At 35.8% G+C, this 19761-nt stretch overlaps 1 protein-coding gene across 3 annotated transcripts in view; it reads right to left on the bottom strand.

The window, feature by feature from the left end:
• LOC129776734 (homeobox protein aristaless) overlaps nt 1-19761 on the bottom strand; it is a 292574-nt gene that overhangs the window by 71310 nt on the left and 201503 nt on the right. For all 3 annotated transcript variants that reach the window (XM_055782554.1, XM_055782553.1, XM_055782555.1), the window contains one exon: nt 7019-7454. In XM_055782554.1, the coding sequence (XP_055638529.1) occupies nt 7019-7329 (311 nt within the window). In that variant the 5' untranslated portion in view covers nt 7330-7454. The remainder of the gene's footprint in view (nt 1-7018; nt 7455-19761) is intronic.

Here is a 19761-nt window from a genome sequence, read left to right as displayed (position 1 = left end):
ATTTGATGTGACACACCCTTTATATATGAACAGTGTGGCATATGTATTTTTCCCTATATTGAAAATATCTGTATCGAATTTTTTATATCGAAAAATAGAAAATCAAAGCACGCTCATTTTCGACGTAGAACTACGTCTTTCATTAAGCGTGCCAAATCAGAAAACAGGTCACGTTTTTATGAAATAAAGTTAACGTAAATAACCATTTTTTTGTTTGAAGTGCTATTTACAATTCCCTGGTGTGTAAAAGATTACAATTCATGAAAACTATAAGCGTTTCCATTTTTCCATACATTTGTTCAGATGATTTGTGAGCTTTTTTACCCATGCCGTCAAAAACGAGCAACTTATCGTAGAGCAACGAAGGGGAAATCGTAATATTTAAAGTGAACAAAGGGAAAGAAGAAGAAGAACGAAGGGGAATATTTGTCAAAAGTATAAACAGAGGATCGCGCTGAGGCAAACTTTTTTAGTATCGTTCTAGATACGAAGCAATGAACATCGCTTGTTCTTCCTTATTTTGCGCCACCACATGTCTTCGTTTCGGACTGAGCTGGGGACGCGACCAAATTACTCACAAAATTAATGTTTCGAGCTACACAATTGTGTGGGGAATCATCAAGCTAGGCTATGGTCGGCTCGCCATGAAAATAATTGTTCTGGAATTCTGCCATTGATTTGGTTTCGCATAACGGTAACAAGACTCTTTTCACCAAGGATAACAGCTAAGCTAATCTAGACAGGCAATATTAACAGAAATGATTTCTGTTGAGAAGAGTGCAAAACGGAGATAAGTGTGAGTATATTTAGATGCTCCAAGCCATCGATATATGGATATTTGTGTGCGTACGTGCGGGCTTCATAACCCGTACGTAAAAATAGTCCATCTTCGCTACGCTGAAACCCCATTTGTATCTGCTCCCAGGTGCATTGGTGATGCAGCCGTAATGATAAATGTAAACATGGAGGGGAGATAGCGGGAAGGAAATATTTACGACAGGGTATTAGTAATGAATCTCTGCTGAGGCAAATATTCAGTCTTTTTCCAAGCAGTTAACATTGTTTGTTTTCCGTCATCATAAAGGCTTCGTTGGTGCCTTTGACATTGCATCAATGCATTGGACTGACGTTATGGCGAAGCATGCATTAAGGTTGTGCTCCAAAAATTATTTGGGGAATACCAAGCATCTTGATTGTCGTGCTGGAATGTTATAAGTAATTTGGGTTCGCGTGCCAGTCACAAAACTGCCTTCAACTAGGATTGCATTTGCGCTAACCCTGATCATAATGAAGCAATGCTACTCTTTTCGAAGTTGTTGAGATTAACAGAAAGAGATTATTTCGTTTATTTAGTCACCATGAAAGTAAATGTCGTTCTGAAATTTTGTATGTGATTTGGTTTCGGTCGCCAACAGCAAAACTTTTTCCACTAAGGATGGCAGTTGTGCTTATCTTGAGCATGAGAAAGTAATGCAACTTTTCTCGAGGACAGTAATATTAACAGAAACGTTTCTTTTGAGAATAGCGCAAAATGATGCGAAGTGTTTATATTTCTAGAGGCCACCAATGTATGGCAATGGTAATGGTCATCAATTAATTATCGTCAAATGGTTCTACAATAAAAAAACCCATTTCAGGGCGATCCAACCATTCTACTAAACAGTTATTTATAAAATTTCACAGCATTATAGAATAATATCCAAAGTTATAAACAAGCGACTTATACAAAAAAAGAGCGTAATTCTACGTCAACAATGCGGTGGTATCTTGGACACAACCTCCTATAATTTTTTTTGTTACTTTTTAAAGCAAATGCTCTAACTGCTCTCTAGGAGATCAGTTCACGGGTCCGTTATGCGAATATGTTCTTTCGCCGATAATCTTTTGCAATAAATCTATTGTGACATGTGCGATGTGGCATGTTGCACCGCCCACAACCACAACTCCTCTACATTAACGGCACTACATTATGGTTCATAGAAGTCAGTGATCATGGCTTTATAGCAATCTCCATTAGCTTCTACGTTCTTGCGACATCATATTTGAAGACTAAAACACATCAATAGTGCCTTCTCAGAATGCAACGGTCTTCCGACAACGGTACGAGAATTCTCTTCACTCCAAATGCGGCAGTTTTGCTAAATTACGTATCTCCGATAAACGATTATGTTCATGGTAAATTTAACGAAGATCTCTATAAGTTTATCGAAAGAAACTATGGTTTCTCATAAAAATTAGCACACGTTATAGGCATTGTTCAGGTGGTGAGATGATAAATCAAACTGACTTAACACAAGTGATAACGGCGACAAAAGTCAAAAGGTGTTGCCAACTTGAAATTCCATACTTTTTTGAAAACACCTTGACTACACTATTAAAATCGTTAAAAACGTTAATTGTAGCATCAAAAAGCTTATAGAATTATTTTTTTAAACAAACATGTTATCTCACAGTCTAATAGTTGGCTTATAATACAGAAATCTTCTAGCGGAACCCAACTACGAGATAATGCACTCACATCGTTCACATGAAGCTTCGAAATAACGTGAAGTTGGCGACCTGAGTAGGTAATCAATATAGGGGAGGTGGGGGTAAAACGGACATGTTAGGAAGAACTTCGAATTATATCTTTGGAAACTCATATTCCCCAAAACTTTGATACAGTTTCTTGCATTTCAATATACTGTTTTTCTACCTAATTGACCAAGTATTTTAACAAAAAAGTGTTTTTCAATGTTTTTTACTAAAATAAAGCAGACCGAAAAGTACAACTTTTTTTTCGATGCGTGTATAATTGACATGTAGTGGGGGTAATATGGACCGGTTTGTAATACATAAAGCGTAGAGGTTTATCGATCGCGAGAGGAATAATTTTATTCAACCAAGGTCTGAACCCATCCCGAATGTCCGTTAAATGATGGAAAAATCGAATTAATCCATCTAGAATTGATATCGTGCTTTTCAGCAGTATAAACGGACAGACCCTCAACAATTTTGCTTTTGGCTCCAGCCAGCTTCTAAACAGTCCACATTTGGCGATTTAATTTCCATTCATAGACGCAGGGCATTCCTTAGGAAAAGATTAAACAGACTTTTCACAGTTCATCTCACTCCCACTTTCAACTGTCCGTTTTACCCCACCAGTACAATTATTTCAATAATTTCAATTTTCCACTCAAAAATAAATTTACTTTTCCGAACATACCTGATATCACTTCTCTGCTAACTCACAAACCGAAATATAACCATTAGCTAATTGAATGTTGATATTAAACCACTGAAAATGCTTAATATCGAAGCAGCTAAAATTACATCCATACACGGAATCATGTATGATTTTGGGTTTTTGTTTCCCTTTTCCACTTTTGATCAGTATTCATTGACATAGGGTGGCTTAATTATTAAAGAATAACATGTAGAAGGTGTTCTCATTAACAGACATCTGAAATTCAAAATGTAACCATACAAATCAACCACCTGTCCATATTACCCCCACTGTCCGTATTACCCGCGGTTCCCCTATACGGTATAAGATCAGATAACTAAAAAATGATTTTAATATCAAAAAACGTCATAAGTTTTATTACATTTGATTTAAAATGTAATAAAAACCTCTAAAATACTCATTCAACATTTTTATTATTATTTTTCTTTTTAAATTTTGGGTTGGCTTTCTGCACTGAAAAAAAAATAAACTTAATAATTTCAATAAAATATTGAAAAAATTATTATTAAATAAACTTTTTTGTCTTAAATATGCACAAGTTGCAATGTATGGAAAAGTTGTAGGGCACATATTTATCTACCATTCATCTACTATTTATCTACCATTTTGAGAAAATAGACTTTTAGTTTTTAAAATCGATTTTTTCAGTTTCGGATTTCAAACAATTTTGTCAGTATTTTTTTCTGATAATTTTTTCAAATTAATAATAATTTTTTCAACAATTTTTTTAAAACACTTCCATAGATCACTTTTTGTAGGACTTACTTTTTTCGAGTAGAAAAATTTTATAAAAAAATGGTCAAAAATATTTGGCTCTTTCCATATGTTATTCTAGATAATTTATTGGAAAACAAAGTATGCCAAATTGCTTAATTAAGTAAGGTCTTTACGCTCAGAAAGTTTAAGTTCTGAGCGGGTCATGCCAGTCCCATAGACGAGTTGGCCCGAAATCCGTCTATTGTACCATATTATGTGTAGAATATTTCGCGATTGACAATTTAGCCATTTTGTTTAAGCACCGGTAGTGGAATGGATCTCTATTTCTAAATATCCTGATTCTCGAAATTGAAACCCATCGATATGTTTCTGCGTATGAAAACATTGATTTTCCTGAATATCACACATTAGATAACATAAGTTTATCGAGATACACTTTTTCGTTCCAGCTGCTATAATATAACAATCATTCCAACGAACAAATTTCATGCCAACTCGTCTTAGGAGTTGGCAGCACCATCTCAGATAGTAGTGAAACGTTGTGGGTGTAAAGACATGGGTCGTTTAAGCAACTTTGCATACTTGAAATATTCGAACAAAAATTAGACTTATTTTTGGAAAAAGACAAATGTGATACCTACAAAATTAATGTCAAAAGATGAAATGTAGGAAATTGCTTAAATTTTTACAAAAAAAATTATTTTTCTCAAAATCTATTTTTTTTAAATTCCCATATTTATTTTATTTTAAATTCCCATATTTATTTTTTTTTATATTCCCATATATATATATATATATATATATATATATATATATATATATATATATATATATATATATATATGAATAGCCCTAACAAGTTGTCCATACATCGGAAGATGGTCACTTTTACAGGGAAAAAGTTTTCCGAACAACAACTTTTTCATGTTTTCTTTGAAAAAAATACAACTAACCCTTATTTCGTTTAAAGTCAAGATAGCGATATAGTGTATTCGACAAAGTTTTAGATCTTGTTAAAATATAAACTTTTGTCGAAGACATCAACTTTCTATCTTTTATAGTTTTTGGAATATAAGTCATTTTTGTATGAAGACTCCTGAAAAAAATAATGTTTTGCTCGTAACATTTTTGTGTGTAAATTATCACGTTTGACATGTTCTTGACATATTTCTAAATAGCGAAAAGTTAGCAGAGCATGTAAATTGCGAGAATTTATACATAGAAATGTTACGAATTAAACATTAATAGTATTTTTTCAAAAAAAAAAAAATAGAAAAAATTTTGTTCGATTAACTTTTTCAATGTAAATGTACCCATCTTCCGATGTATCGAAAACTTGTTGGAAAATTTAAGGGCTATTTATATCTATCTTTTTACAGAATTTTAAAAGAATATGTTTTCGTGAAAAATGAATTATAATTTTCAAAATATTTTTTTTTCTATAATTTTTTTTTTCCAAAAAATTCTTCGATAATTTTGATGAAAACCAAAATAATTTCCTACATTCCATTATTTGATTAAAATTTTGTAGGTCCGATAGATTTTTTTGTAGTTTTTTTTTTAATTTTAAGTTTTTTCAACTTTTTTTGGAAAATCTTAACTAAAAAACTATAAGATCTACAAAAAGTTGGTCAGAGAATGAAATGTAGAAAATTACTTAAGTTTTCATTAAAAATATCAAAGAATTTTTTGGAAAAAAAATTAATTGCAAAAAAATATTTTGGAAATTATAATTCATTTTTCTCGAAAACATATACTTTTAAAATTCTGAAAAAAAATAGATATAAATAGCCCTTAAAATTTTCAACAAGTTTTCCATACATCGAACGATGGGCACATTCACATGGAAAAAGTTGTTCGAACAACAATTTTTTCATTTTTTTTCTTTGAAAAAATACTATTAAAGTTTATATTTTAACAAGATCGAAAACTTTGTCGAATACAGTATATCGCTATCTTGACTTTAAACAAAATAAGAATAAGTTTTAAAGTTTCAAAATAACTTTTTTTGTCAACGAAATTTTGTTTCCAAAAAGAAGTTGGTATGTTTTGTGAAAATTTAAATAATTTCCTTCATTCCATCCTTTGACAAGAATTTTGTAGGTATCATAGTTTTTAGATTATAAATTTTTGTAAAAAATTAAGAAAAATATTTGGCTTTTTCCAAAAAGTAGTGTAATTATTTTTCGAATATTTCAAGTATGTAAAGCAGCTTAAATGACCCATGTCTTTACACCCACAACGTTTCACTGCTATCTGAGATGGTGCTGCCAACGGCCAGTCGAGTTGACAAGAAATTCGTGAACGATTATTTTCATATAAGCATAATTTGAAGGACAACTCGCGCACCGAATCATTTTAATAACTCTCTTAGCAGTAGTCTAAACCACATTCATTCCTGTTGCATTATGTAGTTCGCGCGCAGTTCGTGCAGTAATACCGGAGCGCACACACACACACGCACACTTAATCCCCCTCAGCCGCAGATATGCGCGGAAAACAGGAAATTAATTTTCAAACGCGCTGAAAAAGTGCTAAACCATTAAATTACTTTAATCTCTCCTTCTGGTGTTGATTACAGTAAAAACAAAACGCGTGCACACTCACAGACTAACAGATTCTGGTTGGTGCTCAGAGGAAATTATAAAAAGTTGAATCGCTTCGCAGTAATAAGTCTCAACTGAGTGTGAGAGTGAGAGAGAGAGGGAAAACCAGTTAGTTACCGGAAAATCACGTGTTCAGGTAATTTTCTGCGTCCGTTTGGGTTGTTGGTCGGGAGAACCATACCCGATTGTGGCGGAATTGTAGGGCTGCGAGATAGAATAGCTGTTTCCCCCACTAAGTGATTATTAATGCAATTTAAACTTTATTTTGAACTCGTTCCATGGCGTTGTTCGTGTTCTGGCTCGCGATTGGTGGAGTTGGGGTGGAGCAAGTAAACCACGCGCAACTTCTCATTGTTGCTCTGCGGGACAGCGATTGGCGGAGGCACGATTAGGTGTTAAAGATTAATTGGATTTAGCTGGCGAATGATTCCGGGAGCTATGGGGAATCGTGAAGTACAGAAGCACTCACCTCGTGAACACATCCGGATAGTGGGTCCTCGAGAATGCCTTCTCGAGTTCCTCCAGCTGAAAGCTCGTGAAGGTAGTTCGGTATCTCCGCTGCTTTCTCTTTGGTGTGAAGTCATCGCCCCCGTCGTCACTGTGCTGATCCGACAGGGGGCTGTTCGGGTCTCGGCCGGGACTGCTCATCACATGGTGGGACGATGCGCTCGACGCCCCCGGTCCGATGCTGCCTCGCTCCAGTGGACTACCCTGGGGTGGCCGAGCCTCGTGGGGCATGTCCTCGGCTCCTAGCAGCTTGCCCTCATCCGATATGCCCATTGGTCGGTGACTACCGGGCTGATCTAGATCGGCAAGCCGTGCGATGTTGTAAATTTTGAACCGGTCTAACGCGCACTGTTCCACCACGAAAATACTACACAATTTACGATCCACCGGATTCTCAACTGAAAAATAAGCAGAAATACAGAGAAGAGAACAATCAATATCGTAATTTAACTAAATTTAATCAACTGATAAAAAAAAGATAATTTCCACAATACAGAATTAGCTGTAGAACGGATTCCGCTCTAAAAGCGTAATAATACCCTTTCGAGGCTGCTTTGACGTAATCGTTTCAATCGATGAATGAAAATTTGACGTTGAGCTTCTATCGCTAAATTTATCAGCCATTTATCACACCTCGAAACGCTTCAGCGAAGGATGTTTTCCATCAGATTCCCGCTTGCTTGTGATCATTATTGAATTTGCTCTAATTATGGGGTTCACCATAATATTCGGTCATTAAATTAATTTCGTTTGATTATAACTCTCATCTCGAACCCAACCAGATGCATCGAACTGATCAATTCGATAAGAAAGCTCGCAGCCCAATCAGGGATGCTCAAAAGCGACCAAGATGTGCCAACAAACAAATTAAAAATGTCATCCGGAATGGGTAACAAATTGTTAGAATTCACATGCTAAATTCCACGCATTATTTATGTCCGATTATTTGCCAAACGAAGCGAATCCAAATTCAGCCGCCACGAAAAAATAACCAATGCTCCGCATCGAAACAACAGCAAAAGACAGAAAGTTAATGAAATTTAGCACGACGTCGCGGCATTTTCACGTTTCGCCCCATCAACCGATTCTTCGGCTTGTTTTTTTTTGTTTTCATTTCTTGTTATCCTTATCCTCTTCGCAGCATTGCTCCGAACTCTTCACGTGATTCTATTTCGCGGTTCAACGAGTTTGTCGCTTCCCGTCGTGGAGCTGATAGTGATGCACGAGATCTCCAGAGCCACATTCGACCAAGAGGCTTGGAATGACAATCGAAAAGCGGAGAAAAAGGGCAAAGACGTGTAAGCAACAAAAAGAAAAAAAAAAGGAAAACGGACAAATATTTGGCTCGTTCCCGTGGTCTGATTTGATTTTGAACGTTATTTTTATAGGTTTTTAAATTGAACAAAACGTTTCTTTAATCACTCAATTTAGATTGGTCGCGCAGATAAAGATGTCACGTGAACGCGCGTATGTGTGGCTGTGTAGAAAGAGCGGGCAGTCAGCGATTATGTTTTTACCTGGCTTGTCTGTGAAAATGTGATTCGAATTCGAAATCGAATTGTCGAAGAATTTGTTTTTTTTCTTTTTCAAATTTAGTAACCGTGGGATTTATGGAGGAGTTCATTGAGACTGATCGTTTAAGAATTACTCAGAGCTAATTACTTCATCCATGACTTAGAAGTAGTCGTTAAAGTCCAGCTGCTGGAATATTTAAATTGCAATGCTTTGCTAATACCAGAACAATCGGGATATCGGGAAGGTCATTCCTGTGAAATCGCATGGAACTTGGTATTAGCAAAATGGAAAGAGAAACTAGAGTGCAAAGAGAATATCATTGCTGTTTTTTTGGATCTAAAACGCGCTTTCGAAACAATTTCTAGGCCCTTGTTGTTGAATACGATTAAGCGCTTTGGATTCACGAGTACTGCATATAAATGGTTCGAAAGCTATTTAAATGACAGAACTCAACGGACTATTTTTAATGATACAATTTCGAATCCCCTAGGGAATAATCTTGGAGTACCTCAGGGAAGTGTATTAGGGCCCCTTTTATTTATTATGTATATCAATGACATGCGAAGAGTTTTACGATTTTGTGATATCAATCTTTTTGCAGATGATACTGTGTTATTCATTGCAGCTCATGATTTAGATCAGGTCGTTTTACATTTGATTGGAGATTTACATTCTTTAAATAGATGGTTGAAGTATAAGCAATTGAAATTGAACATAAGTAAAACTAAATATATGGTAATCTCGCGAAATCGTTTAAATGAAAACGTCTCCATCGTTATTGATAATGAGACTATTGATCGAGTTCGGGACATTAAATATCTTGGCGTGATTATTGATGACAAACTCAAGTTCAACACTCACATTGACAATGTCATCAAGAAAATTGCCAAGAAGTATGGAATCTTATGTCGATTGAAAAACGATTTAACTATTTGCAGCAAAATACAGCTATACAAATCAATCATCTCTCCTCATTTAGACTTTTGCTCTTCCATTTTATTTTTAGCCAATGACACACAAATATCGTGATTACAGCGCTTGCAAAACAAAATAATGCGGTTGATACTAAAATGTAACAGATTCACTTCCTCATCTTTAATGTTGGACGCTCTGCAATGGTTATCTGTGAAGCAAAGAATTGTTTATTTAACTATGGTGTTCATTTTTAAAGTAATTAACGGTTTGCTGCCTAGATATTTGTGTGATCGAGTTGAAAGAGGAAGTGACTTTCATAGTTATAACACTAGAAACGCGAATGAAATAAGAACACTTAATTTCTTGTCATGTGCTTCACAAAATTCGTTGTTCTTCAAAGGAATAAATGTGTTCAACTCGATGCCAAGACATATTAAATGCGCAACAACACTTACAGAATTTAAGAGGCACTGTATTTCACATGTAAAAGCTGTGTTCTCTTAACAGCTGAACGAGTTTTTGTTTATTTTTATGACGAAGATCTTTACTGACGAAGTTTTATACGAACGGATAATTTAATGTGGACAATTTTTTGCAGTTTGTTTTTAATATTTTCAATTAATCTGACGAAGTTTTTTTTTTTGAACGGATTATATTATGTAGATTATTTAATTTTTTTTAAATCATCTTTTTTTAAATTTGTATTGATCTCTATTATGTCTGTCATGATCTTGGTGATGATGGACTATTTTTATTTTTATTTTGTCGTTCTTATAGTTGTATTAGTTTTTAAAAAAATAAAAGTAGTCTACAAAAGTTTGAGCGTCGCGCGCGAGACACAGATATAAAGGATATTAAATTGAAAGCTTTTTTTAAGTGCCGGTCTAGGAATTTTTCGTAAAGGAAATTTTCTCGATTTCTCTGAATGAGGGTATTCACAGTCAATCTAAAACAAGGCTGGCGGTTGGACTTGTGCTCTGGTGGACCACTTGGCTGCAAGGGCCTCGTCGGGACCGTATCGGCTATGTGGCGGACATGACTGAGTATTGGCTTTTTTGGACATTGCAATTTTTTGAACTTATATCTGTAAATAAAATCAGTTCGTTTTTCATGTTTGCTAAACTGATTTCAATGTTTTTTTCAAAAAATTTCAAAAAATTTCAAAAAATTAATTATCTTTTAGATAACTCGTCTTGCTCAAACCTCTGTAGGGGAAGGAGGCGGGACCATCATCATCATTAAAAAAAAAAAAAAAAACTTTTGAACATTGAATGTATAAAACCGCGAATCAAGCGACTAGAATTTTGATCTAGAATGTACTTGGGAATATGCCTTTTCTGGGTTATCCTTTTTCGTTCGTTTTCGGCACGCGTTCAGGACTTCATTTGTACCTTTTCATGAGATGGGACCCACTTTTATTTCACGCTCAAGCCATACTGTTCGACAATAGATATACAGATGCATACAGATGTTTTGTAAATAAACTTGTAGGATCATTCTCAATAGTTTTTGTGTTAGTATATCATCTGATATGGCAGCGAAGCGATATGGCAGGAAGGAATCCACGGTACCCTACGCGCCCATAACTTTATTCATATTCCATCTGAAAATCCATCATTATTTTCATAATAACGAAACATGAATCTCAATATCGTAACATTTTAGTTCCAATTAAAGAAATAAACTCCGGTTGGATAAACTTTTCAATCGATTTACGTAATTGATTTGTTCGTAATCGTAATCGAATCGTTCCAATTCTTGCAGAACACGGATACGTTGTCGATGTTGTTTTTTTTACCTTTATTTGATATTTTCAAAGGTATTCTATCATTCTAATTTGGCTGGAAAGAAAACTCAACGATATATAGACGACGCACATCTGATCAGCCGTTCTCCTGTAATGATGAGTTATACGTACGTGGGAAAAGCCTTGTTTTATATATTAGATGTCCATTGGCATTGCATGCCACAAGCCACTCGTGATGCTGTTTATTCATAGTTTTTTTCAAAATTTATATTGCATACCATCATTCAATAAAATTTTCGTGCGGCCACGACGTTTAATCAAATCTTTTCATTTTAAAACTGCGTAGCTTATTCCCGTTTTGATTATATTCAGATAGAAGTTGATGGGTCTGAGCCTAGGGACACGGACGGGATCTTGACATAGGACTGTGGTTGTGTGTAGTAATTACATTTAAATTGAGTTCTTCTGATACATCAAACGAATGCCCTGGAAAAACCGTTTTCTGTATGTGCTTGTATCCTTTAAACGGGTAAGATGACATAACGTGGTAGAATTCAGTACCGCATTCTGTTCAAAAATGTACACAAAAATACCATTAAAGCCATTACTACCCTTTCTTCTGTTTATTCAATCATGCAGAAGAAGACAAAGAGTCATCATGTATCATTTTTAAACACAAGTCTAAATAGTTAAGACCTACATAAATATGAGACTGAGTCAAATTAATCTATGACTACAAAAATATATTATATTATGGATAAAAATAGCTTATCTCCTTCGTTACCACGCTGTCCGGAACATTGTTTGTAATAACTTTATAGCCCTGTAAGATCGCGACTACTCAAGCTATCATAATCTGATTTACGTGGGTATACCCTTTCGATCTTCTAAATCAGCAGCCATTTAAATTAATTTATTGCATTTTCACATAACCAAACAACATACTCGATATTATGACATCCTGGACCACAATTACACAAATTATTAGTAGTGAGACCTACACGATAAAAACATGTATTGAGCACAAATTGATTGGACAACATACAATATAATATAAAAGTAAGGCCTATTATCGGTAAATGGAGAATAATTCATTTTACGCATCAAATCACATTACGAGCTAACGCCCGAATTTAGGCCAAAAGATTGCTCGTTGCGTCGGGGAGGAAGCGAGTGGATAGTGCAATCGAAAGAAAACATACCTAATTAAATCGTCAAGTTGAAAACTTTTTTTTGCTGTTCATTCAAAAAAAAAAAATCTGGATAAATTTCCTGTCTAATGATATATAACACAACATATGTCGCAATAACCATTTTGAGTAATATGCGTTTGAAAACTTTCAACAAATCGTTACATTTTTCGTAGAGTAGAGCTATAGAAAATCACTCGACAGTTGTTGATGAGTGAGGCATGGTAAGAACGTTAGAAACAAGGTATCGAAGCGCAGAAAATACGAACGAATTTTTCTTTTAAGGATTCCGAATTCGTTATTTAGATCTTTTAAATTCCCATCGTAGAACCCTGGAAACGCTTCTTATACAATGCAAGAAGAGAGAGAGAGAATGAGAGAGAAAGAGAGAAATAGAGAGAGCAGGTTAGTAACAGAAGCATACATGAAGCATAAATCTGTTCAAGCTTCACAGCTACATTATGTTTTGTTTTCATTCATACCAATAGATGCATCTCCAATGATTTCAAGTACAGGGAAACCTCTTTTAGTGCGTTTTTCTTTGTGCGGTTTTTGTTCTTGTGCGGTTTTTCGGGCTATGTTTTTACTAATATTAGTTCTGGTTTAGGTTAATTTTGTGTTCGAGTTACTTTTAAGTTGGATTTGTTTTGTGTGTTGTTTTTTATGGGGTTTTAATAGGGAGTATTACATTTACATTCCTTCTCGAGATGTGCGGATAGACGGCATAGTCTCTGACGTGAGCTTGAGTGTCGATGAACTGAAAAAAAAGCAACGGATTGTTTTAAAACTAGAGGTGGGTTGGATCTGTGATATAACCGCAAGGTGGACGTAGGACTACCGTTGGCTTAGTAATGATTTGTTTGAAGTTGCATCTGAATCAATTCACAATGAATGTATGGATGGTTTGAAAGTTTGCTGAACGTTCTTCTTGTAAATGTGTGAGTGGATGAGTATAAGTGTTGAACTACAATTGTGACGAAGAAGTACATAAAATTCAACTCTTTTGAAATTGATTACTGGTTTTAAAATTGATCGATAGTTGACTTTGTAGAAGTAACTTGTTCTCGTGAGAACAATACACTAGATGTATGTCCTTATTGCCAGTACGTATCCCTTCTTCTAGACATTTATCGCCTTCACACACGATTTTGTATTTACTCAAAGACCACAATTATACATATTTGTCAACGTATAAAACCAACAACCTTTACATGCGATTTAGTCCTCAAACTCGTGACACCTAACGGCATAACAACGATGTACAGAGCCCATTTGAGATTCCGCACCAATCTACTCAAAGCTTTCGTGATCGTTCAACAATGACACTGTTGTTCTTATCAAACAATGCGGTCTCTTTGATATGGTGGAATATACCCTATACTAAATGACAATGAATCTATTTGTACGCAATGTATAACGAATTATCATCGATAGTTCGTTTTTCAGTTCAGTTCCGATCAGTTCGACAGTAGAATAGATACGGGAAATCGTGCTTTGGTGAGTGAGTGAGAACATTCCACACCAGCTTCACAATTATGAGCAAATGGATTTCCGAGCGAGCACCCGCTTATATACAGATTTATGTGTTTTCAATAGTCTGTTTTCAAAGCTATTTGTACGCTATTGAAACAAGTTTATTGGGCTAATAAATAGCAAGCATATAACTCTTAAACACCGGAATCGATTCCTTCTCGGAAATACCCAGCGCAAATAATCGCTAAAGCCTCCGTTCAGTCCGGCGGCAGAAAAGAAATGGGATTGGGAGAGAATAGCATAGTGCTCAGACGGATGAGCGAGACCATTCTCCAATAGCTTCGCAATCACAACTAAATGGACTTCCAAGCGGACGCCAGTCTTTATACAGATTTGGGTGATTTAAATAAAGCATGTTTTCAGGTCAATAATTAACTAGTATATAACTCTTGGACATTTAGTCTTTCGAATGAAGTAAACATCATACCACTCCATTCAGCCGGCAAAAATGTAAAGGGGTAAATTGCATCACGGAAAAAACGCTGTAGAAATTCGCCCAGTAGACCGATCCTTTTGAAAATTTTAGACAGTAAAATAAAAACTATTAAACAACTTTTGGCATTTTCTTTTTATTCATACTTCGAGCCCAAGCCCGTATGCTCGCACCTTCCTCTTTACCCCGTCCATAAGGTTCTGTACAACGTCAGGTTGTAGTTTTTTTTTGAACAGAAATCCATTTTCTCTCCGCCTCCGATTTGACAACTTTTGGGTTCTTCCGGAGGGCCTGCTTCATAATCGCCCAATATTTCTCTATTGGGCGAAGCTCCGGCGCGTTTGACGGGTTCATTTCCTTTGGCACGAAGGTGACCCCGTTGGCTTCGTACCACTCCAACACGTCCTTTGAATAGTGGCACGAAGCGAGATCCGGCCAGAAGATGGTCGGGCCCTCGTGCTGCTTCAATAGTGGTAGTAAGCGCTTCTGTAGGCACTCCTTAAGGTAAACCTGCCCGTTTACCGTGCCGGTCATCACGAAGGGGGCGCTCCGCTTTCCGCAAGAGCAGATCGCTTGCCACACCATGTACTTTTTGGCAAACTTGGATTGTTTCTGCTTGTGAATCTCCCCCGGAACGTTGAATTTGTCCTCTGCGGAGAAGAACAACAGTCCCGGCAGCTGACGAAAGTCCGCTTTGACGTAGGTTTCGTCGTCCATTACCAGGCAATGCGGCTTCGTCAGCATTTTGGTGTACAGCTTCCGGGCTCGCGTCTTCCCTACCATGTTTTGCCTTTCGTCACGGTTAGGAGCCTTCTGAACCTTGTATGTACGCACCCCCTCCCGCTGCTTGGTCCGCTGGACGAATGAACTTGACAAATTCAGCTTATTGGCGACATCCCGGACCGATCTTCTCGGATCACGTCTAAACTGCTTAACTACGCGCTTGTGATCTTTTTCACTGACGGAGCATCCATTTTTACCGTTCTTCACCTTCCGGTCGATGGTTAGGTTCTCGAAGTATCGTTTTAGTACTCTGCTGACCGTGGATTGGACGATTCCCAGCATCTTACAGATGTCCCGATGTGACAACTCCGGATTCTCGAAATGAGTGCACAGGATTAATTCACGACGCTCTTTTTCGTTCGACGACATTTTTCCAAATTTACGAAAAATAGACAGTGAAGCATGGCCAACGTGATGTATACACTCTTATCTGATTATAAGCGAAAGCTGAAGATATAATTCCTAAAAATTAAATTTCTTCAGCGTTTTTTCCGTGATGCAATTTGATGTGACACACCCTTTATTAACGTTCAAAACCTTGCACCCCAAGTGTAATGCTCTCTTTTACGAAACTTTGATCTTATGCCCCGGTACAGAAATGAAAGACGTAGTCCTACGTCGAAAATTTTACTAATACATAAAATCGTACTAAAAATATTTTGTTCATTCATCTGTATTGACTCTTGTTCTTATCTTGATAGATTCAGTGTTAATATTTTGTTAATCAACAAGTTCATGAGCTACTCAAATTTTGAAGGATGTTTCAACGTTTCAATTTCCATTGATATGGCAACTGTTAGGTGTTCGAACCCGTTTTTTAAGGTTTCTCATCTTTTCCATGTGATGACACACATAATTGCTTCGACGATTTTAATGAACTTTTAAAATGAATCATTTCATTGGTTTCTTCGAAAAATAAAAGACTGTGATTATGTAGCCTTGATGAATAAATTTTATCATGTAATTAAACTAGTATCGAATAACATCGAAATGGCAACCTACTATTTCCTTTTGAAATACGCTATTCACATTTGAACAACAGAAAATCTATGTTCAAAACCTCATACGTTAAAAAACAAGACATCCCACTTAGTTTTTACGTAGGACTACTTCGATTTCTATATAGGGGGTCACTCTACGAAATTGCGGATTAGGCATGTAACGATTCATTGAGGGATTTCATGCGTATATTAGGTAAAATCGTTATTGACGAATTTCATGCCAACTCGTCTTAGGAGTTGGCACCAGCATTTCAGATAGTAGTGAAACGTTGTGGGTGTAAAGACATGGGTCATTTAAGCAACTTTGCATACTTGAAATATTCGAAAAAGAATTAGACTACTTTTTGGAAAAGCCAAATTTTTTTCTCTTAATTTTTTTCAAAAATTTATGACTTAAAAACTATGATACCTACAAAATTCTTGTCAAAGGATGAAATGTAGGAAGTTGTTTAAATTTTTGCAAAAAAAAATACCAAAAAATTTTTGGAAAAAAATTTCGCTCACAAAAAAGTTATCTAAAAAATTAAAATTTATTTTTCCCAAAAACGGTTTTTTTCTTACATTCTAATATATATATATATATATATATATATATATATATATATATATATATATATATATATATATATATATATATATATATATATATATATATATATATATATATATATATATATATATATGTGAATAGCCCTTCAAATTTCTAACAAGCCGTCCATACATCGGAAGATGAACTTTTACAGGAAAAAAGTTTTTCGAACAACAACTTTTTCATATTTTTTTTTGAAGAAAATACAACTTATCCTAATTTTGTTTAGAGTCAAGATAGCGATATAGTGTATTCGACAAAGTTTTAGATCTTATTAAAATATAAACTTTTGTCAAAGACGTCAACTATCTATCTTTTATGGTTTTTGGATTATAAGTCATTCTTTTATGAAGACTCCTGAAATAAATAATGTTTTGCTCGTAACATTTTTGTGTATAAATTATAACGTTTGACATGTTCTTGACATGTTTCTAAATAGAGAAAAGTTAGCAGAGCATTTAAAATGCGATAATTTATACAAAAAAGTGTTACGAACTGAACATTAATAGCATGTTTTTCAAAACAAAACATGAAAAAGTTGTTGTTCGAAAAACTTTTTCCATGTAAATGTGCCCATCGTCCGATGTATGGAAAACTTGTTGGAAATTTTAAGGTCTATTTAATAGTTTAAGCTTTTAACATTCTGAAAAAATATATATAATTTTTTCAGAATTTTAAAAGCTTATGTTTTCGAGAAAAACGAATTTTAATTTTCAAAATATTTTTTTTTCAATGAAATTTATTTTCAAAAAATTCTTTGATATTTTTAATGAAGTTAAAATAATTTCCTACATTCCATCCTTTGACATGAATTTTGTAGGTATCATAGTTTTGAAGTTATAATTTTTTTGTAAAAAATTAAGAACAAAAATTTGGTTTTCTCCAAAAAGTAGTCTAATTCTTTTTCGAATATTTCAAGTATGCAAAGTTGCTTAAATGACCCATCTCTTTACATCCACAACGTTTCACTGCTATCTGTGCTGCCAGCGGCCAGTCGAGTTGACATGAAATTCGTCTATTGTGATATACAGGGTTTTCCATTTCGGGCTTCCGAATACAGCCCTGCGCTGACAACCGTTTGACATAGCTGTCAACCAAAGCGTCATATCGTTAGTTGAATGTCTGCCATTTTACAATATGGATCGTTTTAGCATCGCACAACGTGTTAATTTTGTTAAATTATACTATAAAAATGATAAAAAACCGGCAAATGTTTTTCGAGCATTGCGGACGGATTTTGGTCGTCATGGACGGCCTACAGAGCACACAATCGCTAATGTAGTGCGTAAATTCGAACAAACTGGATCCGTAGCGGATATTGTGAAACCTGTGCATCATCGTAATGTGCGTTCTGCCGAAAATATTGCTGCTGTTGCTGCCAGTGTGGAGAATGACCCGAATGTTTCGATTCCACGGCGTGCTCAGCAATTGGGCTTGTCGAACAAATCATTGTGGCGAATTTTGCATTTGGACTTGCACCTACATCCATATAAAGTCCAACTGGTGCAAAAATTAGAGCGTGGTGACCATGGAATTCGTCGGGCATACGTCGATTGGGTGAACGAACAACAGCAGCAAAATGCTGAATTTTCGCATCAAATTTTCTTCAGCGATGAGGCACATTTCGAGCTCGCTGGCTATGTGAACACCCAAAATTTCCGTATATGGGGTTCAGAAAATCCACACGTGATTATTGAGAGGCCATTGCATCCGCCAAAAGTCACTGTTTGGTGCGCATTATGGTCTGGTGGAGTCATCGGGCCGTATTTCTTTGAAAATGAGGACGGCAAGACGGTAACTGTGAATGGTGAGCGCTATGGCCGCATGTTAACCGATTTTTTTTGCCACAAATTGAAGATATGGATACGGATGACATGTGGTTTCAGCAGGACGGCGCCACGTGCCACACAACACGACCGAACATGGCCATATTGCGAACGAAATTTGAGGGACGCATAATTTCGCGTTTTGGTGATGCCAATTGGCCGTCCAGATCATGCGATTTGAACTCGCTAGACTTTTTTTTGTGGGGTTATGCGAAAGACCGTGTCTATGCCAACTCTCCGCAAACTCTTGAACATTTGAAAGACAACATTCGTGAAGTTATGACCGAGATACCGCCCCATATGTGCCGAAAAGTCATCGAAAATTACCTGTTCCGGATCAAGGTGTGCGAGGAAGCCCTAGGTGGACATTTGAATGATGTTGTATTTCACACATAATGGCATTAACCAAACTTTAATTTGAAATAAAAGTTTTATCGAAATTCGAATTCTAAGTGTGTTTTATTTCAATTTACTTTCGGAATTTAATGTTCGAAAACCCTGTATGTTATGTTGTAGGATATAAGTTGATAAACGTAACTGTCTTTGCAGGACCTCCATTTGATGTATCAAAAGAATAAAAATTTCAGATTTCTGAACAACGAAAAAACTCAATCCTAATGCAATTACAACAAACAATCACAGTCCTACGTCAAGCTCCCTAGACCCAGACCCAGCTACATTTTTCATCATAAATTTGATCAGAACGCGATAAATTGATACTTCAGAAACATTCAACATTCAATACAACATTTGTTTTGCTAACACCAATTTTGTTTCATTAGTTTAGCAAAAGTTCTGCGAGACTTGAAACAGATCTCGAAAGTTCAAGCTTCTCGCTCGATACCTCTTTCTGCATCGATGTGGGAAACACGCTGTCACCTACAGAGCCATAATCTAACTTCTAATCGTTTGTAATTCATGAACTTTTGACAAAACACCGATGATAGGCAGACCGTCTCAGTCCATGGGCAGTCTTTGATAGTTGTAGCTAATATGAAGAAAAGTTTAGTTTTTTTTTTCTGAAGAACGCACATTGTAGCACGATTTCGCCACTATCGTATGAACCAAGTAAGAATTAAAGATAACTCTACACCCTAAATGCAGCAACTTAATCTCATCAACATGCGTCTAGCTTAGGGGCATGCGTCTTAGTAGGGGAGTTGCATTGGCATG

Source organism: Toxorhynchites rutilus, chromosome 3, assembly GCF_029784135.1.
Source record: "Toxorhynchites rutilus septentrionalis strain SRP chromosome 3, ASM2978413v1, whole genome shotgun sequence".
NCBI classification, from domain to species: Eukaryota; Metazoa; Arthropoda; class Insecta; order Diptera; family Culicidae; genus Toxorhynchites; species Toxorhynchites rutilus.
Note: the sequence above shows the minus strand (reverse complement) of the source record. Positions and strands in the feature narration are given on the sequence as shown.